Source organism: Carassius carassius, chromosome 48 (genome assembly GCF_963082965.1).
Source record: "Carassius carassius chromosome 48, fCarCar2.1, whole genome shotgun sequence".
Classification (NCBI taxonomy): Eukaryota; Metazoa; Chordata; class Actinopteri; order Cypriniformes; family Cyprinidae; genus Carassius; species Carassius carassius.
In genome coordinates this window covers 12877345-12905324 of record NC_081802.1, presented here as the reverse complement: position 1 = coordinate 12905324, position 27980 = coordinate 12877345, and the positions used below count along the sequence as shown (strand labels likewise).

The window sequence follows — 27980 nt, the reverse complement described above, 5'->3', positions numbered from 1 at the left end:
TTAATTTGAGCAAAAGTCATTTGGGGTCAAAAAAGACCCCGAAAACCATCTGAGACCTAGACCAAAAAGTGAATTGTTTTTAAAGTTAAAGTATGGACTTCAGAATCACATCAGTGATCATAATTCTACACATTTCAGGTAAGATTATTGTATTAACAGATTGCAGTAATTTCATCAAAAAAAAAAATGTTCCAACACAGACTAAAGACATTTTAGACTTTAAGGTGAGATTCCTCACTGCTCTCATAGTAAATCACTTGGTTTGTCAGAGCAGAATCTCCCCATCAATGCTAACCTTGTGGTTTCAGTGTTATTTTTTACTTTCTTTCCTTCTTGGTTTTTTTTTTTTAATCAGAATCTCTAACATTGGACCGTCTCTCTGTGACCTGTGAAAACATTTGTACTCAGAGGGAAACCATTGTGCAGTTGAAGTGCTCTTATGACGACGCCAACATCAAATCTGTGTTCTGGTTCATTGAGAAACAAAGTACAAACTGGAGAAAAATACAATGAACCTGAAGATTTGACTTTAGACTCAGACTACTCAGGATGGGTGAAAGATCAGATCTCAAGCAGCTATTCAACGCTCACAATATCAGGCGTGAGAGCGAGAGACTCTGGAGAATATCAGCTCATGTTCATCATGAAGGATGGAGTTAAACATCTCAGCTCAGCGGCCGTCAGTCTAACAGTCACAGGTGAAACTGAGTCCAGATTCTGAACACTTCAGCTGTTTTTATTTGTAAAGTTTTAGAAATTTTTTGATTTATTTTATATTTTATGTACAGCACTTGCTGCAGTCCTGCAGGTGAGGATGAATCCTGAATCTACAGACCAGAGGGATCAGAGAGTAAAACTTACCTGTGAGACTTCCTGTGCGTCCAGTCCTCAGAATTACTACTGGAAAAAAAATGGACAATATGTAGCTCTTAGTCATTCCAGGAGCATTGAAGTTTCATTCGAAGCTGGTGTCAGTTGCTCGTGTTTTCTTATTCCAGATCTTAGGATCTACTCCTCTCCTGTGTGTGAGGGACACTTAATATTTTTTATTGAATAAGCACTAATATATTATCAGTGTTTGTTCACACATGTATATATATGGGGATACATGTAAAGGTATTTTCATACCAAGATTAATGTTCGTCATGTAAATTGTACAATTTCTGCATTTGTGTATCTAAATAGTACCATTACATCATGAAATTATTGATTTGGTAGAAAACCACAAGGACTCAGTGTCCCATTTGAGACAAGAAGCCTGTCAAAAAAAGACAGAATCTCGATTGTTGATCTTGTCACTTTTTTTTTTTTGCCACAAAACAGCACTCCACAATACACATAGTTTCAAATCAGCTTTAAAGAAAATCATTTAATGTTATTTCTATAACGCATTTATCAAGTTTTAGGGTCGGTTGATATATATATATATAATGATTATACAAGTGATCATCCAGTTCCCTTTCAGTCGGTCACGTTCGACGTTACGAATGGGATCTCGCCCGAGAGCCCAATCACCTTTGAGTGGTACAAAACGAGCCAATGGTACACAAAGTACCTTGGTCTGCGGGATTTGCATCACGAGCTCTGCCCCGCAGAGCGGGTATATAAGGAGCAACGCGAGCAACTCGCATTCAAGCTTTCGCTTCGGAGCCGAGCACATCGCTTGCTGCAATCACCGGAGTGTTACAAGCAAGAGCTGGTGTTGGTGTGACGGAGCGATTCAGTGGTTCGTCTGGGTTTCTTGCGACAGCTCCCGCGTTCCCCTGAGCGCTTCAACACCTCTGAAAGAGATACGGGCCGATTTGCATCTTTTTTAAAATTTCATTTCGCCCGTGTGTTTCTGGGCGCGGTCGATACATCGCTCCTCTTGACGGTCACGATTGCTATGTCACATGTCTGGGCTTCCAGCACGCTGAGACTGCGTTCGTGGATGACTCATGTTCTCATTGCGGGGACATGACCATCTCGGCAAGTGCACCAGGAGGTAACCAGTTCATGGAAGGCACCTTTAACTGCCCGAAACCGTTCTGGTACTTCCTCCGCCTTCACTGCCCTCGATGGTGGGGCGGCCAAGGGGTATGCTGGGATTCCCCCGGTAGAGCGTTCTGTTGCGATGCAACTGTGTCCACAGAGCGCCTCCGCTTGGCGTGGTGGTCGCAAGCTGCCCTCCAAGGCCTGTAAGTTCTCATTCAAGCTTGTGGCCAAGGCTTACAGAGCTGCATGCCATGGCCTCACTTCAAGTCTATCAGGCCAAGCTGCTCCGGCAGCTGCACGAGGGCAGTGCTGACCCAGGGGTTTTGCAGGAGGCGCGCACTGCTACCGACCTCACTCTATGGGCGACGAAGGTCACTGCACGTTCCTTGGGTCAGGTGATGTCCACTTTGGTGGTCCAGGAGTGCCACCTATGGCTGAACCTGGCAGACATGAGGGAGTCTGACTGGGCTCAGCTCCTCAACTCCCCGGTCTCCCAGGATGGCCTCTTCGGTGACGCGGTAGAGAGCTTTGCCCAGCAGTTCTCTGCCACCCAGAAACAGTCTGAGGCCATCAGACACATCCTGCCCCAGCGGCCCTCTGCTGCCTCCACCATGCCGTCGGTGCAGCCACCTCAGCCTGCTCGTCGCCGAGGGCGCCCCCCCTGCGGCCTCCTCTGCAGATGTGCTGCGCAACCCGTCTCTGCCCCTAAGCCTGCCAAACGCCAGGCCAAGCGGCGTTCCTGAGACGGGCGACCCGGAGTTGGAGACGTCAGCTCATCAGGAGATGGTAGAAGGACCACTCCTTCCCCCGGAGGAGGGCCGGGGAAGAATCCTTTGTTCTCATTTTCTTTTTGTCTCGCCTCTGGCCCTGTACCACCGGCCCCCAAACCTTCACTAAAAGAGCTGTTTCCTCTACCTCCAGGTCCCAAAAGGCCACGAACGAGTTGGCGACGTCTATCCTTGCCGCTCTCGTTCTCCTCTCCCCTTGCCAGTTTCCATGCAAAGCCGGCCCGAGAACGCTCCGCCTTCTCATGCCCTCTTTGCTACTTGGAGTCAGACGAGTGCCCGCACTCCGCCCCCGCTAGGGGACGCTATGCCTCCCATGCTGGGTCTGTCTGCTTCACCACGCTGCCCCCCTGTGGGTACGCCTGTAGTCCCCTTGACCCTGCTGGTTCGGTTTCTGGGAGCCTGGCTAGAGCTCCCCAGGCCTTCCCGCTGGCTCATACGGACGCTCAGGCTCGGCTACGCGATTCAGTTCGCCCGGCGTCCCCCCAGGTTTCGTGGTGTCCACGCGACAATGGTGGGCAAAGATGCCCCTGTCATGCACACGGAAGTCGCGACCCTGCTGGCAAAGGGCGTAATAGAGCCGGTCCCTCCAGCCGACATGAAGTCCGGCTTTTACAGCCCTTACTTCACAGTACCCAAGAAGACAGGTGGGTTACGGCCAATTCTGGACTTACGTGCCTTGAACCGAGCTCTGCACAGACTCCCATTCAAGATGCTAACGCCCAAGTGCATTTTCGAATGCATTCGTCCGATGGATAGGTTTGCAGTGATCGACCTGAAGGACGCGTACTTTCATGTCTCCATTCTTCCTCAACACAGACCGTTTCTATGGTTTGCTTTCGAGGGGCAGGCATATCAGTACAAGGTTCTCCCATTCGGGTTGGCCCTGTCTCCCCGCGTCTTTACAAAGGTCGTGGAGGGAGCCCTGGCTCCTCTCAGGGAACAAGGTGTCCGTATCCTCAACTACCTCGACGACTGGCTGATCCTAGCTCACTCTCGAGAGCGGTTGTGTGAGCACAGGGATCTGGTGCTCAGACACCTCGCCCGACTGGGTCTTTAGGTCAACTGGGAAAAGAGCAAGCTCTCCCCTGTGCAGAGGATCTACATCAACCGTAGCGTACATCAACCGTCAAGGTGGTCTACGCTCCCTCCGCATGTCGCAACTTGCTTGCCATCTCCTCTTGTGGAGTCACAAGCATCTGAGGTCGCTTCGTGCCGTTCACATTCCGGGCAGGCTCAATCGTGCAGCCGACGAGCTCTCACGGCAGCAGTCTCGCCCCGAGGAATGGAGACTCCACCCCCAGTCAGTTCAGCTGATTTGGGAACAATTCGGAGACGCTCAGGTAGACCTGTTTGCCTCTCCAGAAAATTCCCACTGCCAGTTGTTTTACTCCCTGACCGAGGGCACTCTCGACACGGACGTCCTGGCACACAGCTGGCCGCTGGGACTGTGCAAGTATGGGTTTCCCCCAGTGAGCCTTCTTGCACAGATGTTGTGCAAGATCAGGGAGGACGAGGAGCAGGTCCTCATGGTTGCGCCTTTTTGGCCCAGCCGGACCTGGTTCCCCGAACTTGTACTCCTCGCGAACAGCCCCTCCCTGGCCAATTCCTCTGAGGAAGGACCTACTGGGCACCCTCTGGCACCCACGTCCCGATCGGTGGAACCTACATGTGTGGGTCCTGGATGGGTCACGAAAGGTTTAGGTACCTTGCCACCACAGGTGGTAGCTACCATCACTTCAGCTAGAGCCGTGTCCACCAGACACGCCTATGCTTTGAAGTGAAACCTCTTCATCACTTGGTGTTCTTCACGGCGTGAGGACCCCTGGAAATGTCCGATTGGGTCAGTGCTCTCCTTTCTTCAGGAGGGGTTGGAATGAAGGCTGTCTCCTTCCACCCTAGAGGTATCCGCCATTTCGGCTCACCATGACCCTGTTGAAGGTAAGTCTCTGGGGAGGTACGATCTGATCATCAGGTTCCTGAGAGGAGCAAGAAGGCTCAATCCGCCTCGCCCTCAGCAAGTCCCCTCTTGGGACCTCGCAGTGGTTCTATCGGCACTGCAGAGGGCTCCCTCCGAACCCTTGCTCTCAGTTGAGCTAAAGTTTTTATCTTTGAAAACTGCGCTCCTTACGGCTTTGGCTTCGGTGAAGAGGGTCAGGGAGCTGCAGGCATTTTCATTGACGAAGCGTGCCTGGAATTCGGGCCGGCTAACTCTCACGTTATCTTGAGGCCCCGGCCTGAGTACGTGCCCAAAGTTCCCACCACTCCTTTTAGGGATCAGGTGGTGAACTTGCAAGTGCTGCCCCTGGAGGAGGCAGACCCAGCCCTGGCACTGCTCCGTCCAGTACGTGCGCTCCGCACCTACGTGGACAGAACTCAGTGCCTTAGGACCTCAGACCAGCTCTTTGTCTGTTACGGAGACCAGCAGAAGGGAAAGACTGTCTCCAAGCAGAGGTTATCCCACTGGATGGTGGATACTATTGTCCTGGCTTATCAGGCTCAAGACATGCCATGCCCCCTAGGGGTGAGAGCTCACTCAACTAGGAGCGTAGCTCCTCCTGGGCGCTGGCACATGGCGCCTCGCTAGCAGACATCTGTAGAGCTGCGGGCTGGGCGACACCTAACACATTCGCAAGATTTTATAATCTCTGTGTAGAGCCTGTGTCCTCCCGGGTACTCGCCCCTTCGGGCCAGTAAGGACCTGCTCAGTGTCAATCCGCTTGCTGCGCCATTCCCCTCCACGGACTGGATGCGTGTGCTATTCCCCACGTGAGTTCCTCAGTCAGAACCCTGGGTTCCTCCAGCACTGTTGATGTCCAACACTTGCGTACATGCCCCTTGGTCAGCCCTGTGTGGGACTAGGTGCCTCCATGTGTTGTGATTACCCTTTTCTGGGTAATCCCACGTGTGTATGTCCACAGTAAGTCTCTCCGCAGCATGTGTCTTTCCCTTGGCAACCCCCTTGCCAGCTCTGTCGTTGAAACTTCCACCATGCGGGCTGGGTACCTCAGAGTTCTTATGTATCAACACCTTGGTAGATACCTGCCTTCTGTCAGTCCTCCCACGGGCAGGCAGCCTGCTAGCATACGTCCAGCTGGATTATGCTACCCAGTGTATTCTGTGTGAGCTATAGGCCCTCACTCATGCTGGCCTCACGACAGGGTGCTATCACTCACATGGGTCGCTGAAAGACAGCCATGTGGCGTTTTGTAAGGGACCCCATTCGTAACGTCAAACGTGACCGACTGAAAGGGAAAGTCTTGGTTACATATGTAACCCTCGCTCCCTGAAGGAGGGAACGAGACGTTACGTCCCCTTGCCACATCGCTGTTGCGCTGAATGGCCGGGTCACTGGCTCGGCTCCTCAGCGAAGACTTGAATGCGAGTTGCTCGCGTTGCTCCTTATATACCCGCTCTGCGAGGCGGAGCTCGCGATGCAAATCCTGCAGACCAAGGTACTTTGTGTACCATTGGCTCGTTTTGTACCACTCGAAGGTGATTGGGCTCTCGGGCGAGATCCCATTCGTAACGTCTCCGTTCCCTCCTTCAGGGAACGAGGGTTACATACTTAACCAAGACGATTTAGTTCCAGCTGTATAGTATTATAGTGTTTTCTAGCAGATTAAGTGCAAAGGCTTTTTTATGGCTTTGTTTGATTTCTTTGGTGTTGAAATCAGGTGCATATAAATTACAGAAAATGCTTTGATTACTTAATGTAATCTTGGTTCCCTGAGATAAAAGAATGGTTGTTATGTATGGGAAAACTCCTTTTTCCTTTCTCCTGAAGCCTGATTTGTTCCCGTTTAAGTAGCTGCACAAACCAATAGCGCTTCAGCCTGTCAAAAGGTGTGGGGCCGACTGCTATATATGTCTGCCCGTAGTGCAATTCATCAGATTATTCAACTGAAGCAAAGATCATCAATTTATGCAGCTTGTAGTGTGGCAAATGACATAACACGTGTTCCCTTATCTCAGGGGTTCTCTTATCTGAGGTTACGTAAGTAACCAAAGCGTTCCCCTTCAACGTTCACTCCCGTCATGTATGGGAACGAATCCAATAACACCGCACTACGAGCAACTATAACATGCTGCTCTGTGAGCCCAGTGTTAGAGCACTAATAAGGGCCCTAAGGGACTTAGGCGTTACCTTGCCACAAGCTTAGCTGAGGGCATGATAACCACTAACCATATGGGAGGATTAAACAGATAGAATCCACGCCTGCAGAGCGGGAGTGTCTAAGTTATAGAATCTAGCAAAAGTGGACAGCGATGACCAGCCGGTGGCCGCACAGAGCTCACTGACAGATATGCCGCATCCAGTCTTTCTGATGCATAAGCCAGGGCTATTGCATTAACAATCCAGCAAGACAGTCTTTGCTTAGTGACCGGCAGACACTTCTGGCTGCCTCAAAAGCAAATAAACAGCTGTTCAGACTGCCTAAACAGTTTAGAACGTTCCACAAATACTCATATCTGGTGTTGCTCAAGAATGGTGTTGCTTACTCTCGCTGGGAGCCTATCAGAATCCCGTCGAGGCACCAGACATGAAGTCTCCACCACTCTGGAAGGGGATGCCAAATCATGCCTTTTACCATGCCTTACCAGCAGCATCAGGTCTGGAAACCAAGCCTGGTTCTTACAGAGTAGAGCTACTAAGAGAAGGGAGCATTTGGTTTCTTTTAATTGCCTGATGATCTGGGGAATCAGGGCGATAGGAGGAAACACATACAGGCGAGCCCTGGACCAGTTGTGGGCCAGGGCATCTCTCTGTATCGAGAAAATGTTGGACAATGAAAGTTGTCTTCCAAGGCGAAGAGCTCGACCTCTGCCTTCCCGAAGACTGCCCAAATTTGCTGTACCGTCTGAGGATGCAGCGCACAATCACCTGGGGCCACCTTGCCTCTGAACAGCCTGTCCGCACCCAGGTTCATCTTGCCCAGCATATGAACCGCCCTTAGCGAGAGGAGTTATTTCTGTGCCCAGAGAAGGAGGTGACGAACCAGTCTGTATAAAGACCTGAGGCCACTTTGGTGATTGATATAAGACACCACTGTCGGGATGTCTGAAAGGACCAGGATGTGGTGGCCTTTGATGGCAAGAAGGAAGGAATACAGGGCTAAGGAGACTGCCAACATTACCAGGCAGTTGATATGTAGGCATCCCTGCTGAGCTGTCCAGGAGCCGAATGCCGGATAGCCCTCCAACAGTGCGCCACACCCAAAGTTGGACATGTCTATTTTTTATTTGTCACATACACAATTACATAGTGCATATAAAACCAGCAGTGAAATGTGAGATACATGCCCGCATTAGGTCGTAGTCCAGAACCATTCCCAGAAAGACAGTTCATCATCTGGGCAGCAGCTGGCTCTTGCGTGGGTTGATGACCAACACGAGGCGCTCCAAGTGACTGAGCAGCAGCTCTTTGTCAATGTTCAGTTCCCGTTCTGATCTGGCTAAAACCAGTGAGCTGTTCAGATGTCTGAGATCTAAAATGGGTCTGAGCCTGCCGTCCCTCTTTGGGATAAGGAAATAGCGGCTGAAAAAGCCTGACTCGCTGTTCGCTGCGGGCACTATTTCCACAGTGCCTTTTGCAAGCAGTGCATGCACCTCCTGCCGGAGAACAATAGCTTCATTGTCCGGGACAGAAGATTGAACAATGCCTCTGAAGCGGGGCGGTCTGTGAGCGAACTGCAGTGAGTAGCCTCGTCAAATTGTTTCCAGAACCCATCTCGAGATTCACGGAATGGCTGCCCAGGCCATATAACAGGAGGCAAGAGGTTTTATTTTCTTTAACGAGAGCTTGTCTTGAAAAAGTGCGGAGTCTACATTCATGTAAGTGATTGCTAGAGGATGAGGAATTTTGCTCTTTAATGTATTTGGGTCTGCTATCACAGTGGTAAAATATTCGGGCATGCGCTGCACCTGCACGACGCGACCCGTTGCAAATGAAACTCAGTCTCTCAGAGGTGTTTGAAGAGGTGAAGAGTGAAAGCCAAAGGCAGATGGCAGGCACAGATGTGCGGCAATAATTTCCCACATGGGAAGAAGTTTGGTGTATCCCTTTTCGTCAGCGCCGTCAATGGTGATGAGAGCTGCTGCAGTATTCACTGCTGGTTCTCATTTGCAAAGCACACTAGCTTAAGAGGACATGGGGAGGGTGGGGTACGTGGGCGCTGAGCCGACATCACACCGCATGAGCCCTCTGAGAGAGATCTGCTGCCACGCTGATTTTTCCTCTTAGGGGAGGAAAAATATGGGAGGGCTTGGTGGGAGGGAAAGGCTCATGCTCTCGCAAAAAGAGCACGAGCCCTCAGCGAGTGCAGCCTCTTTGTGGGGGTGGCTGAGGCAGGCGGGGCACTTGCTGTGCCCATCTCCATTGTGCAAGAGCCCCTTGCACAAACCACACTCGCTGTGCAACATTTGGAACAATGCACACTGGAAATTTGCTTTCGAAATTGCTCTTTGGATGCCGTATACCTGGAGTGAAGCTTGTGTTCGCTGCTTAGCATTTTTCCACGGTGGTGAGCAGAGTGGAAGCTTCTTCCACAGATGGCACTACGAGCCGACTTACATAGCGGTTGGCCTCACCCCTTTTGGCGGGCTAAAGCGCCATTGGTTTGTGCAGCTACACAAATGTGAACAAATCAGGCTTCAGGAGAAAGGAAAAAATGTGTTTTCTCATACATAACAGGAGTGAACGTTCGAAAGGGAACCCGATGGGTTTGGTCAGGTTTGGGCTTAATTTATATTATAATTTATATAATTTTACACAGGCTCGGGCTTGCGCTCCAGTTTGTGAGGTAAATGAGTGGTCATATGATGTGTTTCGATTAGTACGAGAAAGATGCGAAAATGTATGCTGAGTAGGTGAAACGGAGGCTTGCCTCTGGCGATTACGTTTTGGTTGCACCAGCAAATAAAGCAAAGTCTGAGGTGTGGAAAAGTTTTTATTATATATATCAATCTAAATGTACTTGTCGGGCTCGGGTCCTGTCGGGCCTAACCTTTAAGGCTCAATTAGAGCTCTATCATGGATCACTGGTTCTTTAAGTCATAAGAATCACTGTTGAGTCCAACTGTCTTAAATTTCAGTAGATAGACTTTGCAACTTTACAGATCTTCTTTATGCACCAAGAGCTTGTAACACTCCAAAGAGAAAGGACACTTGAAATCACATCATATGATCCCTTTAAGCAGATAATTATTTGTTTTACTCCTGTTTTCTCAGTTTCCTCTACTAGTACCAACCAAGCTGCAGGTTGTTCTTCCAATCACTGTGTGTGTGTTCTATTGCATGTCCTCAATACTGATCATAAGCAGTGTTAGAAATAGTGTGGATTTAGTGGGTTTTAAAGGGATAGTTCACCTCCCTCCCCCCCAAAAAATAAATAATAATAATTGTTACTTTACTTGCACATTTAAATCTCAAGTGGCAGTAACTGCTGACTTGCATTTTATGAATCACCATGGACCACGGTTTCAGCTAAAACTCTTCTTTACTGTTCTACTGAAGATAAAATCACCCACATCTTGGGTTTCCTGAGGTTGAGTGAATTAACAGTTATTTTACATTTTTGGGTGAATTATTCCTTTAAGGGCACTGATCTTTGGCTTTCTCCCAACCGGGGATGGTCTTGGTGACCTGCTTCCTTTCTCATATTCATGCTCTCTCAAGTCACAAAAATGTGTATTAGCCTGGGCCAGCAAAATAGTCTGTGAGAGATCGGCTCTAGGTTGCAGTTTTATGTACCAGCAGCAGCTCCGTTTATGTGACCAAAACTGCAAATCTTGTTGTTTGGACAGTTTACTTCTCAGTGCGATGGGTGGGAAAGAGATCTCCCAATAACAGCCATTGATTCAAATTAAAATCATAAAATGTTAATCATGTTGAATTTTCACACTGAATATTCATCTTGACAATTTTCACAGCAGTAATCCGTGTGTCTTTCAGGCATTTCTAAGAGTGGCTGCTGGGGTGTGACTTACTCCTCTAGAAGAGTCTGTGCTTTGGTCGGCTCAACAGTAGACATTTCCAGCACATACACACATCCCTCTGTTCATACTGTAAATAAAACATTCTGGCATTACCCATCTGGAGACTTTAAGGATCTGCGTGAGGAGCATCAGTTTGCTGGTCGTGTGGAGTATGTGGAGAACAAACTGAGAATCAAAGAGCTCAAGATCAGTGACTCTGGAGAATATCGATTCAGGTTCATGACTGCCTCAGAACAATACTTTGGATCACCTGGAGCCATTCTTACTGTGACAGGTAACTGATCGATAAACTGATTGTTCAAAAGGTTTCCTCTATACTTTCTAATAAGCTTTTTTTTTTCAGATACGCAGGTGAAAAGCAGCCCATCTGTTATTTCAGAGGGACAGGAAGTGATACTAATCTGTTCCAACTAAATGCACTCTGGACGACAAACGTACTTACATCTGGTACAAGAACAGACGACAGGTAACAGATGGATTCACTAAAGACAACAAGCTGTACCTGGACTCAGTCAGTGATGAAGAGCTTCACCAGTATTCCTGTGCTGTAGGAGGTAACACATCTCTCATGATACATGTGCTTCAGTGTGAAATGTTTGATGAGTTCAGGTGGTTTCTCTGATAGTCATGATTCACTTCTTTGTGTTGTGAAGATCCAGTGGACAGCACAGCGTTCAGCCATTATACAGTCACTCTGCTGGTGTTTTTACCTCAGTTTCTCATAATAGCAGCTCTGTGGATGTGGTAATTAAAATAATTGCATGAAAAATAATGAAATAAATTCAGGTTATAAGATTGTCCATTATGATTTAAAAGGTTTTTATCAGAATGCATCTCAATTCAAAACTAAGCTGAAAAAAAAAGTGAAGGTAAGAAATTTTGTATATATCATATTTAAACAACTTTGATATATAGGATTCAATAGCACATTGGTTTCAATGTATTTAATGTTTTTGTATTTGTCTGTCTCAGAATCTGATGTTCTACATCTGTACATCTGCTCTCTGTCAGAGCCGCTGGAGTGATGCCATTGTGTTCTTCCATTGTGACATCATCACCTAGCAACAGTCAGAACTGTCAGCAGCTACATACTGCGTCTCATTTCGGAGGCTCCGTCCTCCGTAGGTCGCATTTGAAGGCTGCATACGTCATCGGGGAAGTCTCATTTAAGAAAAGTAACCGTTAAATTGCAAAGTAAAAAATAAACTGTAGCATTTTAAACATCACAAGGAATAACAGTCAATTTTATTATGATTACTTTTCTTAAATGAGACTCCCCGATGACGTATGCAGCCTTCAAATGCGACCTCCGGAGGACGCAGCCTCCAAAATGAGACGCAGCATAGACAGTGACACATCATTTATTGTGGTGCAGCTTTTGTGTTCTGTGTATAATATCTTATTCTGTATAATATCTTATTAAGTATAATATCTGATTTCTTTATTTTTGTGTAAGTGCACACATTATTTTATTCAATGGATGAACTGTAACCACAATGATGCACAGAATAATCAATAAAAAATTTAATAAGCAGAAAAAATGGTTATTAAAAAGGATTAGTTCTAGTATAAAGGGCCCAAGCAATTCTGTTTCCTGTTTTAGTTTATTCAGATATATCAGGACTTTAAGCAGGGGAACGAGCAATTGTGCAATAAGTAACTAACACTGATGTTTAAGTCTAGGTCTGGAAAATGTTAACTGGTCACCATCATATTGTGTCAGTTTTCTGCCATGCACTTGAACACACACACACACACACACACACACACACACACACACACAAACTTATTATTATCATTTACTCTACAGTTACATGAGTGTACCTCTTTTGTCATGAGCATTATTTTTTAATATGAACTATTCTGATATTATAATGATGGAAAATCAATTCCAAAAGTCGCATTACTTTATCTTTTACCCTATATCTTAAAAAAATTATAAATAAATAAATACGATGATCAAAATTGCTTCACTACTTTTACATTTAAAAATATTAATATCATAGAAAGGGCCCTGGCAGACACTAATGACTGTGTGCAATGGTCAATAAATCACTTCAAATATCAGAGAAATTGGATATTTCTTCATTTTATTGTTATAGTTACATCACCTTTAAATTAACTTTTGATGAAAGTGAAATAAAGATTTTCATAACCATATGAAATCAACAAATGTATTTCTGTAAAACTGAAAAGTTTTATACTGGATTTCGTAATTCATCATTGACAAACAGTATAAAAATAAACTGGTTGAACTTGTTAACCACCATTGGCCAACAACAATTAGGTAAAAGATTGGAGACAAAAAGGAAGGAAACAAGATTGCCAGATAGACTTAAAAATGAACACTACTTTTGTAAAAGCACTTCTTTAAATTTACATTTAGTAGATGATTTTATACAAAGAGACTTACAAATGAGGAGAACATTAAAAGCAATCAGACAAACAAGAGAGCAACAATATAAGTGCTGTGACGATTCTCAATTATCAGTACATATAAAAAGTTTATATATATAAATTAGAGCTTATAGAATATGTAAGTGATAGTATTAACTGGTCAGGTGCTGGCGTAAAATATGTGTCTTTAGCAGTGGTGTAATGTAACCAAGTAAAAATACTTTGTTACAGTACTTAAGTATTTTTTGGGAGTATCTGTATTTTAATTGAGTTTTTATATTTTAGGCAACTTTTACTTTTACTCGACTACATTTCCAAATTAAAATGTATAATTTTACTCTGATACATTTCCCCTAAGTATATTCGTTACTTACTACTAAATAGTCAGAAGAACACAGACTGTAGGAAAGCAGGTTGGATGAATCAGTGGTCTGGCGTTTGCAAGTTAGACTCCAAAAAACACTCTTGTGCAAACAAGTGCGCACACAACCGCGGATGATTTCATGACATTTCCCACTCATGTCGAGTAGGGGGGGGGGGGGGGCGCAATACAGGGTCGTCTGCGATGATGGTAAGAGTTGTTGTAATGATGTGTCACCAAATATCACTAACCACACAGAGTGCACGCACATTGATTTGTTAGTCTATTAAACCTCAAAATTCCAGGCGTTCTAATAGTAGACGGCAAAAATCCTTCTTTATATTTTTTATATTTAAATTATTTAATGTAGGCCTAGTTATCTTAATCTATATCACACAAAGAGTACCATTTTTCTGCAGATGAATGAACACATTAAATAATAATTTTATGCAAGTTCAGTAAAGCAATAAATGACTTACCTTTTAGACATTATATTGCTTGTTTTTTTCTAAATTTTGCCAACTAAATAGTTCCAAACAGATCACAGCACTGTTTTGCGTCTCTGAGCAATGGATGGTGTTTACTTATTGAATCAATCAGCTTTTTGAACAAATTGGTGGAATAAATGATTCAGTGGTTCACTCATTAACACAGTCAAATGATTTGTTTCTGAATGTTATGTTGGAGTAAAAGACACTAAGTACTAAGTGCTTTTTATTCTTACCCAAAAATATAAAATTTCTCTAAGCAAGATGTTAGAGTGACGCAAAGAATGTCAGTAGCAGTGTTCATGTCCAGTGCAGAAATTGTATTTTCTTTAAATAAGGCTCTCTAAAATTGAACCGCATTTCGGTGACCTGTAAGAATAGTTGTGCTTGGAGGGAAACCAATGGGCAGCTGAAGTGCTCTTATGACACCATACACACCAGTAGTGTAGCCAGGAATCACTGTGGTCCCAGACAAAATCGGGTGGGCCTAGACTTAAATGCATTTGTAATGAAAATAGGCCAACAAAACTACACCTGCTTGAATACACCAGTTCAATCAGAGCATAAGCCTGTATGTCATCATGAGAAAAGAACACAACCACGGTGGCCACAGCACACACACACACACACACGCATCTGACAGACGTCACCATTATCAAATCAGCAGTAAAACAATGCTTGGTCATTGCCACATAAACCACATGAAATAAACAACAGTGACTAGGCAACTACGTAGTAGGAAAATGTAGATTGGCTTACTTTTGAAAGTAGACCAATGTTTCTGCTTTTTATTCAGCTCAGCTACCGCAGATTTATTCAGAGGATGCCTTTGTACATATTAGGGTTTTCCTGAACGTACATTTGTTTACTGTGATTAAGCTTTCTTAATTTTTTACTCTATTCAGGCAGGCAATTGAGGATTAATTCTGCATCTACAGACCCAGTAAATGAGACAGCAGAACAGATCTGTGATTTGACGTCCAGACCTCAGATTTACTACTGAATAAAAAAATAAAAATAAAAAACCTGACAATATTCAAATGATCTTTCCTATTCCAGACCCATTAATACTTTGGTAACACTTTATTTTGATGGTTCGAACATTCTGTTGACAATGAGTAATTTTGCACCTTCGTGTCTACTAACTGTTTGTTGTCCTGGTCTCCCAAATACATTCTACTGACTATACTGTAAGTAACTTTGCAAGTACATGTCAACTTATTTCAACCTGCACCCTACAAGTCTACTAATTCTCTACTAATACTCTAATGAGAGTTTGTACACATGTACTGTAGGTGCAACCTGACTTATAGTCAACTGAATGTGTTAAAGGGACCATCAAAATAATATGAAACTAAAACTTCTACTTTGAACTTTTGACAAAAACATGGGGAAACCTGGACTATCATTTTGTTTTATTTGAGGCTTGCTTGATTATGCAGACACTGATATGTCACTGTTTATGACATCACTGTATCATTGATGTTGCTGCTGACAGTTCTGACTGTTGCTAGGTGATGATGTCACAATGGAAAAACACAATAAAGCTGTAAACTGAATATATTGAGGTTTCGGGTGCATATCCATCATATTGTGGACAATCAAATTAACTGTTTTTCTGAATAATCCTGATACTGAAATGGAGAAAAAAAAACACACCTTTATTAAAATGCCTGAAGTAGCTTTACTATATATTTTACTATTTAATTAAAATAGCATGTGGTGCAACTATCATGTGGTGCTGACTGTAAATATATTTATTAATTAATTCACAATAATTCATGAAAAAATACATAAAAACCATTTATGGGCACGTTAAAGTGTTATTATCGCAGTTTTTTTATTATTATTGTGTAAGTCTGTTGCTCACTGGCTCTGAATGCACATATAGACAAATCATGGGTCACAGGAGGGGATGCTCCCGATCAAATTATTTAGGCTAAGCATCAACATTCACAAACCACTGTCCACTGTTATTTTTAACAGAAAAGAATGCAACAAGCTCATAATTATGACTTTATGAGTTGAAAATAGGAAGTTTCCGATAGCACGTGAAGACAGCAGAGAAGTGCTCTCGCTCCACACAGTGGAGTGAATCATTTTGTTTGGTTAACTTTGTGGTTTATTATTTTGAGTCATATGGGATGCGGTAACACGAGGCCCTCTCACAATATATTGTTTTACATATCTATCTATTTCACAGCTCAGAAATATTCACGCAATCATGCAGCACATATCAGAAGATCTGTGCTCCGGCGCGGTTAGCACTCACTGATCTATGTATAACTGCGCTCTTGCCCACCTCTTCCCACCGAGACAGGGACTGATGAACAGAATGATCACTTTAGTCAAATGAACTAGGCTTTCTGGATTAAGATTGCCTAGTGCGAGCACACCCTAATTATTCTCCCACATCCCGCACACACGAGTCTACACCCGCACAAGTGTCGCACTCTGCTGCAATGAGTCCTGCGATCGTGCAGGTCTCTAATAGGAAGGTGCCTGTTGTAATGTTATGATCGAGGCTCTAGACTCTGAGCATAACTTCTTTTTCTATAACTATAAAACATTTTCTATAAAAACGTTAATGCCCTGGCAGTGACAAATAGCTTGTTTTATGTTTAATGTTATAAGCTGAGATTTAGGCTACAATAAATATTTTAACTGCTACTATGTAAAAGGAACGCCGCTGTAAAAAAGCACCTTATTTGTTTAAAGTGTTTGCAAACCAAATTATATTACACTTTTGTTCATATGGCAGTAGGCCTATTTTTAAATGGAAAAAAGTGCATAATACACTACTTTTGAATGCATATAGTTTTGTGATTAACAATGCGATTAATTAAAACATTTTAAATCATTTTTGAAGATAATAATTAAGATGTTCACTCACTCATATTCAGGGTGTGAAGAAAATATCTATATTTTTGTTTGTTTTTTGATAGTTACATCACATTTTAGAGTCATTAATTTTACTTTTGTTGAAAATGGTGTTAGGGTTTTTCAAAATCATATGAAATCAACAAACACATTTCTGTACATTTGAAACATGCTTTAAACGAGATTTATCCTTATTTTTAGTTGACTTAGCTGACTGGGAAATTTTTTATCTAAAAGTGAATCGGAAAGTTCCAAACATGGAGATGCTCAAAAATGAGTGATTAACTGCAGTTACCCAAGACATTTTAGTCTTTAAGGAGAGATGTCTCACTGCTCTCAAAGTGAATCACTTGGTTTGTTAGAGAAGAATCTCTCCATCAATGCAATGTTACTTTTGTTAGCTCAATGTACTGTTAGCTTTCTTTTTCTTTCTTTCTTTCTTTCTTTCTTTTTCTTTCTTTCTTTCTTTCTTTCTTTCTTTCTTTCTTTCTTTCTTTCTTTTTAAATCAGGCTGTCTAACATTGGATTATCTCTCTGTGACCTGTGATAACATTTGTGCTCTGAGGGAAACCAATGTGCAGTTGAAGTGCTCTTATGACAACACCAACACGATGTTAAGACCTCAAGTGTGTGTAAAATTTTTGATTACCCACACTGTAAAAAAATAAAAATAAAATAATTATGGTTCTTGTCATTTTCATTAATATATATATATATATATATATATATTTTTTTTTTTTTCTTAAACAAATTGTGGTTCAGTGTTGTATTGAAAATATTGAGAGCTTTTTTACTAATAAATCCAAGATATTATGTTTTAAAACATAAATAAATAAATAAATAAATAAATAAATAAGGAAAGAATGCTAGAATGCAAAGAAATCCAACATTACAGGATTAAATGACTACAGGTGTGTGGCTTTAACATCTGTAGTCATGAAATCATTTGAAAAACTGGTGCTGGCCCACCTGAAGGACATTACTGGAACCTTACTGGATCCTCTTCAGTTTGTCTACAGAGCAAACAGGTCTGTGGACGATGCAGTAAACATTGGACTGCATTATGTTCTGCAACACCTAGACAGACCGGGAACTTATGTGAGGACCACTTTGAACTGTTGCCTTCTGGTTGACGCTACAGAGCACTGAGCACCAGAACAACCAGACAAAGGTACAGTTTCTTCCCTCAGGCAATCCATCTAATGAACAATTGATAATAACTATGAAACACACTATTGTGGAAAGCACCAGAAGTTGTATAAATGACCATGGTGTTGGTGTGCTTGACTGGCCAGCAAACTCACCAGACCTGAACCCCAGAGAGAATCTATGAGGTATTGTCAAGGGGAAGATGAGAAACAAGAGACCAAACAATGCAGATGAGCTGAAGGCCACTGCCAAAGAAACCTGGGCTTCCAGACCACCTCAGCAGTGCCACAAACTGATCACCTCCATGCCACGCAGAATTGAGGCAGTAATAAAAGCAAAATGAGCCTCTACCAAGTATTGAGTATGTGTACAGTAAATTACCATACTTTCCAGAAGGCCAGCAATTCACTAAATGTTTTTTTATTTATTGGTTTTATTAAGTATTCTAATATGTTGAGATAGTGAATTGGTGAGTTTTTGTTAAATGTGAGCAAAAATCATCACAATTAAAAGAACCAAAGACTTAAACTACTTCAGTCTTTGTGCATTGAATTTTTTTTAATACAAGAGTTTCACAATTGAGTTGAATTACTGAAATAAATGAAATTTTCCTCGGCATTCTAATTTATTGAGAAGCACCTGTGTTATTGCTGTGTAAAAGTCAGAAACATGCTTATTGCTTAAAAGTTATTTAGTGTATCAGTAACTGGTTTAATTCTACACTAAAGATTTAATTCTACTCTTAAGTCCCTCAGATCTGCTAATAAAGATCTTTTATACATCCCACGGTCACATCTTAACTTTAAAAGTGACAGAGCCTTTGCAGTAGCTGCTCCACAGTTATGGAATTAGTTGTCAGAGAAAAGTGTTTAATACATTTTAAATATGGATATTTTTCTTACAAAAACACATGGATTCGCTACAGAGGGCCTTTAATCATTATTTGAGTTAAAGCAGAAACAGTTTTTGGGCCTGTGTCTTTAAATGCAAATGAGTGGCTGCTCTCCACCTCCTTTTCCAGAATAGAGCTGAGTCATTACAGCTGGGACCTGCTAAAACCGTGTTTTAGTTCTGATTATTGTTTATCGTGTTGAAATGAATCATGTTAAAGGAAACTAAATCATGTTAAAGGATTTTTAGGATGCATTAATTAGATAAACCGGAACCGGGAACACTTCCCATAACACCCGATGTACTTGCTACATCATTAGAAGAATGGCATCTACGCTAATATTAGTCTGTTTCTCTCTTGTTCCGAGGTCACCGTAGCCACCAGATCCAGTCTGTATCCAGATCAGAGGGTCACTGCAGTCACCCGGATCCAGTATGTATCCAGACCAGATGGTGGATTGGCACCTAGAGAGGACCTCTACAGCCCTGAAAGACAACGGAGACCAGGACAACTAGAGCCCCAGATACAGATCCCCTGTAAAGACCTTGTCTCACACGACCACGAGGACAAGACCACAGGAAACAGATGATTCTTCTGCACAATCTGACTTTGCTGCAGCCTGAAATTGAACTACTGGTTTCGTCTGGTCAGAGGAGAACTGGCCTCCCAACTGAGCCTGGTTTCTCCCAAGGTTTTTATTCTCCATTCTGTCACCGATGGAGTTTCAGTTGCCTCTGGCTTGCTTAGTTGGGGTCACTTCATCTACAGCGATATAGTTGACTTGATTACAAATAAATGCACAGATACTATTTAACTGAACAGAGATAACATCACTGAATTCAATGATGAACTGCCTTTAACTATCATTTTGCATTATTGACACACTGTTTTCCTAATGAATGTTGTTCAGTTGCTTTGACGCAATGTATTATGTTTAAAGCGCTATATAAATTAAGGTGACTTGACTTGTCTTGAGTGACAGAAAGTGGCTGTCACGGAGCATGTGAGTACTAAACTAAGTTCTCATTCACACAGAAGTTTACTTATTTAACACGAGTTACAAAACAGTAGGTTATGTCTGTGTAGGTATACTGCTGGGAAATAAATCTACTGTATATTGCTGCTGCCACACTGATCTAAAATAAACAAGTGATTTATTTCCCAGCTGTTATTATTTATAAATCAATAAATCCACTGTTCTGTTGTCTCCTCTGAGGCTGGAAATCTAAATAGTGTTCTGTGCTCGTCCGTGCAACCAAAGGCAGAACAGTTAGCATGTTTTACTCACTTTCAACATGGCATTAGAGCTGGTACACCGCTGTCACTTGTGAAATCAAAATGACAGCGCTGTGGGTGGAAGCTTACAGATTAAGGGGCGGTAATATTATAATGAGATCCCTTTGCACATCACCAAGGGAGCGAAATCTGACTTCTCATACTCTTGAAGAAAAAGGCTTACCAAACAAAGTTACTGGGTTAATCTTTTTCACATTTCCATGGTTGGTAGATGCACTGGGGACCTGATTGTAGCACATAAAACCTGGAAAAGTCAGATTTTCATGATATGTCACCTTTAATAGTCATTAAAGCCTAGTCATTTTTCAAAACCGTATGCAATGGACAAATGCACTTCTGTAAATTTGAAACATATTTTTAAACAAGATTTATCATTATTTGTCATTAAATCAACTGTTTTGGGTAACGTAAAATCAAAAAAATTAACTGTTAAGTTCCAAACACAGAGATGCTCAAGAAGTGATTGGTTAACTGCAGTTGCTCAACAACAAGTGAGTAAAAGACTGGAGAAAAGGAAGGAAATGAGATCATCTGATTTCCTGCTAGACTTCAGACCTTGACACTACATTTCTTTACCCATGTTTTAACTTGAAACAAATGCAGTTAATGTAGGAGCTTGTGATAAATGGCTTCAAATTAAAGTGTGCTTGCCTCCCTATACTTTGTTCTTGTTGTTTTACTCTAGACCAAGAAGTGAATTATTTTGAAAGTTAAAGCATGGACTTCAGAATCGCATCAGTGATCCTAATTCTACACATTTCAGGTAAGATTATTTCATTAATAGATTGCAGTAATATAATTAAAACAAATATGTTCCAACACAGACTAAAGATATTTGAGACTTTAAGGAGAGATTCCTCACTGCTCTCAGAGTGAATCACTTGGTTTGTCAGAGCAGAATCTCTCTATAAATGCAAACCTTCGGTTTCAGTGTTATTTTGTTATTTTTCTTTTCTTCCTTTCTTTTTCTTTTCTTTTTTTCTTTCCTTTTTTCTTTTTAATCAGGCTCTCTAACATTGGACCGTCTCTCTGTGACCTGTGAAAATATTTGTGCTCTGAGGGAAACCAATGTGCAGTTGAAGTGCTCTTATGACGACGCCAACATCAAATCTGTGTTCTGGTTCAGCGAGAAACAAAGTACAAACTGGAGAAAAAACAATGAACCTGAAAATTTGACTTTAGACTCAGATTACTCAGGACGGGTGAAGCAGGTCATTAGTAAATACGAAGCAGAACTCACAATATCAGACGTGAGAGAGAGAGACTCTGGAGAATATCAGCTCATGTTCATCATGAAGGATGGAGTTAAACATCTCAGCTCAGCGGCCATCAGTCTAACAGTCACAGGTGAAACTGAGTCCAGATTCTGAACACTTCAGCTGTTTTTATTTGTAAACTTTTATAAATTTTTACTTTAATTCAGACCTGCAGGTGAGGATGAATCCTGCATCTACAGACCAGAGAAATCAGAGAATAGAACTGACCTGTGAGACTTCCTGTGATTTGACGTCCAGACCTCAGAAGTACTACTGGAAAAAAAATGGACGATATAAAGAAGATCTTAGTCATTCCAGGAGCATTGAAGTTTCACCCAAAGCTGGTGCCAGTTACTCATGTTTTCTTACTGGAGATCTTATGAACTCCTTTCCTGTGTGTGAGGGACACTTAATATTTTTATTTAATAAGCACTAATATAATATCAGTGTTTGTTCACAAATGAAAATAAGAGGACACATGTAAAGGTATTTTCATACCAAGATTAATGTTTGTCATGTAAATTCTGTGCAATTTCCACATTTGTGTATTTAAATAGTGTCATTACGTCATGAAATTATGTTTTTGGAAGAAAACCACAAGGACTTATTGTGCCATTTGAGACAAGGAGCCTATAAAAACAGCCAATATTGATTGTTTTGTGTATTTAGTGTAATTAAATGTGTTTATGTGGTTAAAGGTTCAAAAAACATTATTTTCCACATACTGTACTATGCATTATTGTTTCTCCTATAGACCGGCCTTTCTGAAAAACATTGTTTTTTTTACAAAGCTCAGCATTCTGAAAAGAGAGGTATGCTGTAATTGGCCAGCTATTCAGTGCGTTGTTATTTGCCGAATGCCTCAAGTGTGTGATGGAAATGTTATGCCCCTTACTATACTGTGATGCATGTCGCTGTCAGAAGACCAGCGCCACAAGACAAAAACAATAAAACCCATTTTAAAATGAGCCATTTATTGCATCCAGTGGTGACCTAATTATGGATTATAGTGACTTATATTGTTTTTTTATGCGTTGCTTTGCATCGCGCAGCGTAAATATAAAACCATGTCTGCATTTGTGATTGGAGAAACGACAAACAACAAGCTCTACTCTACACCAGTTGTTCTCAATTCCATTCCTCGTTAGAAGTGAGCTCTGTGCATTATCTGTGTTCCAATTGACATGGTCCCTACTCCCTGAGCAGGGGAAATCTGTTGAAGTTTACCTCACTTCGGAACATTAATTTACAAATTTGTTCTGTGCAACTTCTTCACACACGGACAAGTGTGACATTATATACTGTACATTACCTCTGTAAATAAATACAATTTAAATTAAAGTCTCGCACACTTTAGTGCTTTTTGAATGGAACATATACATTTGCTTCAAACTAGTATCATGACGGAATATCTAACGCATTCTCATCCCAAGGCGTCATATACTGACCCTCTTGACATTTCGTCAACATCCTATGCATATGGCACCCTCTAGCGTCAATATGAGACACAGATTATGGGTTAAGGTTAGGGTTAGGGTGAGGGTTAGGGTTAGACCGCTAGGAGGCGCCTTCTGGCCCATTTTTATCTGCTTCTAATATTGACGCTAGAGGGTGCCATGTGCGTAGGATGTTGACGAAATGTCAAAAGGGTCAGTACATGACGCCTTGGGATGAGAACGGTCTGGAATATCCTGTGATGTCCACTTCGCAGGGCACTTACGTTCGAATAGAACAAATGTCTGAAGCGATAAGAGAAATGTACAAAATGTGCAGAGCAGGGGGGCTCGAGGACTGAAATTGAGAACCTTCTTTCTATGTGTGAACATTTGCGCAGCGTTATGCAAATCTTCCCACATCGTGTTGTAGATGTGAGTTACCGTGTTAGAACGAGCCTTTTTAGGGGGGTGTGGTTAACTCTTAACTTTTATAAAGAATATCTCTTTGGGTTTGAGACTTTAGACTTTGCAACTTTACAGATCTTCTTCATGCACCAAGAGCTTGTAACACTCCAAAGAGAAGGGAAACTTGAAATCACATCATATGATCCCTTTAAGCAGATAATCATTTGTTTTACTACTGTTTTCTCAGTTTCCTCTACTAGTACCAACCAAGCTGCAGGGTGTTCTTCCAGTCACTGTGTGTGTGTTCTATTGCATGTCCTCGATAATGATCCTAAGCAGTGATAGAGATAGTGTGGGCTGTGATTTAGTGGGCTTTAAAGGGATAGTTCACCCCCCCCCCCCCCCCCAAAAAATGCTGTTACTTTACTTGCTAATTTGAATCTCAAGTGGCAGTAACTGCTGACTTGCATTTTATGAATCATCACAAACCACGGTTTCAGCAAAAACTCTTCTTTACTGTTCTACTGAAGATAAAGTAACCTATATCTTGGATTTCCTTAGGGTGAGTGAATTAACAGTAATTTTTTCATTTTTAGGTGAATTATTCCTTTAAGGGCACTGAGCTTTGCCAGGGCAAGCAAAATAGTCTGTGCATGATCTGATCTAGGTTGTAGTTTCATGTACCAGCAGCAGCTCAGTTGATGTGAGCAAAAGCTCAAATCTTATTGGTTGGACAGTTTACTTCTCAGTGCGATGGGTGGGAAAGAGATCACAACCCCTCCCCCATAAGCAGCCATTGAGTCAAATTAAAATGTTTTTCAAGTTGAATTTTCGCACTGAACATTCATCTTGACGTGAACAGACCTTAATTGTAATTTTCACAGCAGTAATCTGTGTCTCTTTCAGGCATTTCTAAGAGTGGCTGCTGGGATGTGACTTACTCCTCTAGAAGAGTCTGTGCTTTGGTCGGCTCAACAGTAGACATTTCCAGCACATACACACATCCCTCTGATCATACTGTAAATAAAACTTTCTGGCATTACGTTCAGCCTGGTGGCTTCAAGGATCTGCGTGAGGAGCATCAGTTTGCTGGTCGTGTGGAGTATGTGGGGAACAAACTGAGAATCAAAGAGCTCAAGATCAGTGACTCTGGAGAATATCGATTCAGGATCATCACTGAATTTAGCAGCCAGTACTCTGGATCACCTGGAGTCATTCTTACTGTTACAGGTAACTGATCGATAAACTGTTTGTTCAGAAGTTTTCCTGTATACTTTCTAACAGGCTTTTTTTTCTTTCAGATACACAGGTGAAAAGCAGCCCATCTGATGTTTCAGAGGGACAGGAAGTGATATTAATCTGTTCAACTAAATGCACTCCAGACGACAAACATACTTACATCTGGTACAAGAACGGACGACAGGTAACAGATGGATTCACTAAAGACAACAAGCTGTACCTGGACTCAGTCAGCGATGAAGAGCTTCACCAGTATTCCTGTGCTGTAGGAGGTAACACATCTCTCATGATACATGTGATTCAGTGAGAAATGTTGGATGCGATCAGATAAAGTACTTTATATTTATTTAGTGTTTTAATATCATAAGTATCTTTTTTTCTGCTTTGAGTATATCAGAGTTTGTTTCATGCTTCTTGTTCTTGAAGGTCCAGTAATCCAGATACCTGCGTCAAACACAGCTTTACTGAACTCTGTAATCATACTGTCCGTGTTTCTGATTCTTGCACTCGTAGGAGACCTGTGGTACAGGTAACAGTTTGTTTTTATCTGTTGTGTCAGTTTTTATGGCTTCTGTGCAAACTAGGGATGTGCACTACAACTAATTTCACTGATGTTTAAACTGCCTTTTGTTACCGGCTAGTCTAAAAAAAGAAACCCTCAGAAGATAGTTAAAAACATTGTGTGTTTATGCGATCCACTTGAAATACTTAAACTATGAATCAAACAGTCCAATAATTCCAGATAGCTTATTCAAATTGCTCTTATTTTTCCATCCACCAAGTGGTTAAAATTTACAACACTGATGGAAACAAAAGCAGCAGACAGGATGAATGAAAATTCTGTGCAGTATGCAGCTGTGCACATAGACACTATTTTATTAGAGATTATACAGAGATAACTTGAAAAAGTTAAGGAAACCTGAAAAAAACTCAGTTACTGTACCTTTCATTCATAATGTTTACTCATTAAATATGGTCCCACACCTAGCTTGTCGTCTAAGTGGACATTTCTCTAAGCCTGCAGTGACAAGAAGAAAATGCATACATGCAAGATCTGAGGCGAAATCATTTAGAGCCTTCTGCAGAGCTGTAAGGGCTACACACAGAAGAAATGGCACAAGTTTTGACGGACTTCTATTCTACCCTTATTTCTTCTGTTTTTTAAAGACCCCTATGTGAAACTCAAGTCTTTAATGTTGTTTACATGTGTGTCTGGTGTTTTTTTTATATGCTTAAAGACAAACCATGTGCAAGTTCATCAGTCAGGCGAGTATGTTCTCCTTAAAACTGTGGTGTGTCTAAATGGCTATTTGAAGTGCCTAATTCCTGCCATCTCAAACATGAAACCAATCCTGTTGTTTTTATATCTGGTAAAAGGTTTCTGTTAACAACATGCTTTTGCAGCATTGAGTAATGTAGCTAATCACACACATATCTGTTGAGTTCTTGAATGCAGTGGCCAATCAGAAGCGCTTAAGTTAGTCAAAATCCACTCGCCGCTTAAAACGTTCTGTTCAGTAATGAGTTCTGTGCACTCCCAAATCCTCTCTCTATAACAAACAAGGTGACACAATGTAAATAAGACACACACTGCACTTTGACTATAACGTTAATGAGATTCACAAATTCAATCTCGAAAATAGTGAATAACATATTGATAAATATTAATCCAAGATTGTCACTGCCTTTGTGTAGCTTTTACTTTAGCGTTTACTTCTGTTAACTGTGAACTGTGATGGTCTGGGTTAGTGCGAATGAGTTAAGGTGGGAACTAGGTAGCATATTCATGGATCTGCGTATACTCAATGAGTTAATGGAGTCAGTGGTGGATTTAGGCATGGGCATCTGCTCGGGCTGCATCTTGCTGGAGGTGGCATGAGGCACCTGGACCAGAAAAATAAATAATAAATGGAATGCTCGATCAGGTTTTTACCATTCATTTGCATGGCATGTCAATATCATGTCAACGTGTGGGTCAATAACTGCAGGACTTGGGTGTGTGCCCAGAGAAAAACTCTCTCACTCTCTCACACACATACAGAGGGTGAATCAAGTCCGGGATACGGCTTAAAGTTGTCTAATGTTTACCCAACATGCATCATAAACCCTTTTTAGCAAGTACCAGATATGGGGGCCATGTCATAAATTATTTGAATACGAATGTATTTGGATTTAACTTGATCAGTTTATTAAAAACATTGTAAGCTAATTTAATAAAGAAAATGTACAGAAAGTGAACAAATAACATTTAAGTTAAACTATCAAAGAACATATGACTGTAGCGCAAGTTCACGCACTCTCCAAAAACTCCTGTTATAATCAGTGAAGCTACTGTATCAACACTGTGAAATTAATCTTTTAACGGGTGGTGATGGTTAATGTGATGTGGTTTTGGAATAAGCTTGTTTCCAAGTTGGTGGACTGTTTGGATTGTGATGAAGAAGTCTTTCAGTCTTTAAGATCCATATTTTTTTTTTTACATGATGCCTTTCAAACAGGAGGAGAAAGACTAATTCATCTCGAAAACATGAGAACAATAAACGGAGCGTAGAGGTGAGAGGATCTGAACAAACAGATTTAATTTCACATGCACATGCTGAAATATATTTTGCGTTCGGTCACTGATATTTTATTTTCTGCCCTCTTTTCTGCTCAAACTCTTAGTCGGGTTCTGCTGCGCTGTATGATAATGCTGCAGCCTTGTCTACAGTTTCCACAGAAGTTCACATGAATGATCAGGATGTTCATTATTCAGCTATTAATTTCAAGAAGTCTCACACAGAGAACACATTATCAGCTCCTACTGTGGTACAGTCAGCCACGGATGATGTTCATTATGCTGCTGTGAAGTTCAGATGAACCTTAACTAAGCTCCAGCTTAAAATAGACCTATACAGTACAACCCAACTGTTGCTGTCTGCTGTATTGTGACCAAGCTTTCGCTCATATCAAATTTCTATGAATGTCCTGTATATTTGCAAAGTTGTACAGAATTTACTCAGATTTATGGATAAAATGTTGAGGTGTTTGATTCATAGGTGCCCATAGATAATGTTTTTTTTTTTTTTATAAACTGTTCTGTTCATTAAAGAATCCAACTGTATCATGGTTTCTGCTGCTTAAAATTGAGCTTTTCCATTACAGAAAATAATTAAACATATTTTAAAAAATTATTCTAATTTTAAATGGAATTTAATTCTAATTAATTCAATGTTTTTTAATGTGTTTTTGATCATATAATTGCAGCCTTGGTGAGTATAATCTGCCCCCAAATATTTGAATGGTAGTTTATATGACACAGGGTTTTTATATTTATTTATTGTGTTACATGTAATTTACTATCATAAAATATTGTAGCGTATCAGACCCGATCCAGACAAATTAAAGAGTCGATCAGGACTGTGGTTGAAACACGAGCCGAATT

At 41.6% G+C, this 27980-nt stretch overlaps 3 protein-coding genes across 4 annotated transcripts in view; all 3 read left to right on the top strand.

The window, feature by feature from the left end:
• LOC132131973 (uncharacterized) overlaps positions 1-27980 on the top strand; it is a 125474-nt gene that overhangs the window by 38514 nt on the left and 58980 nt on the right. Inside the window, exon 9 of one of the 2 annotated variants that reach the window (XM_059544174.1) lies at positions 11730-11750. The exons of the other annotated variant lie outside the window; for it this stretch is intronic. The gene's annotated coding sequence lies outside the window, so the exon portion shown is untranslated. The remainder of the gene's footprint in view (positions 1-11729; positions 11751-27980) is intronic. 2 annotated transcript variants of the gene reach the window in all.
• On the top strand, positions 363-27577 carry LOC132131968 (uncharacterized). The gene is made up of 7 exons (XM_059544167.1): positions 363-698; positions 801-1025; positions 24224-24547; positions 24619-24828; positions 24983-25085; positions 27055-27109; positions 27221-27577. The coding sequence occupies exons 1-7, from the start codon at positions 440-442 to the stop codon at positions 27413-27415; spliced, it is 1371 nt and encodes a 456-aa protein (XP_059400150.1). The 5' UTR covers positions 363-439; the 3' UTR covers positions 27416-27577.
• On the top strand, positions 20778-22115 carry LOC132131974 (uncharacterized). The gene is made up of 3 exons (XM_059544175.1): positions 20778-20983; positions 21226-21567; positions 21644-22115. Exons 1-3 carry the CDS (start codon positions 20938-20940, stop codon positions 21910-21912), a joined length of 657 nt encoding a protein of 218 aa, XP_059400158.1. The 5' UTR covers positions 20778-20937; the 3' UTR covers positions 21913-22115.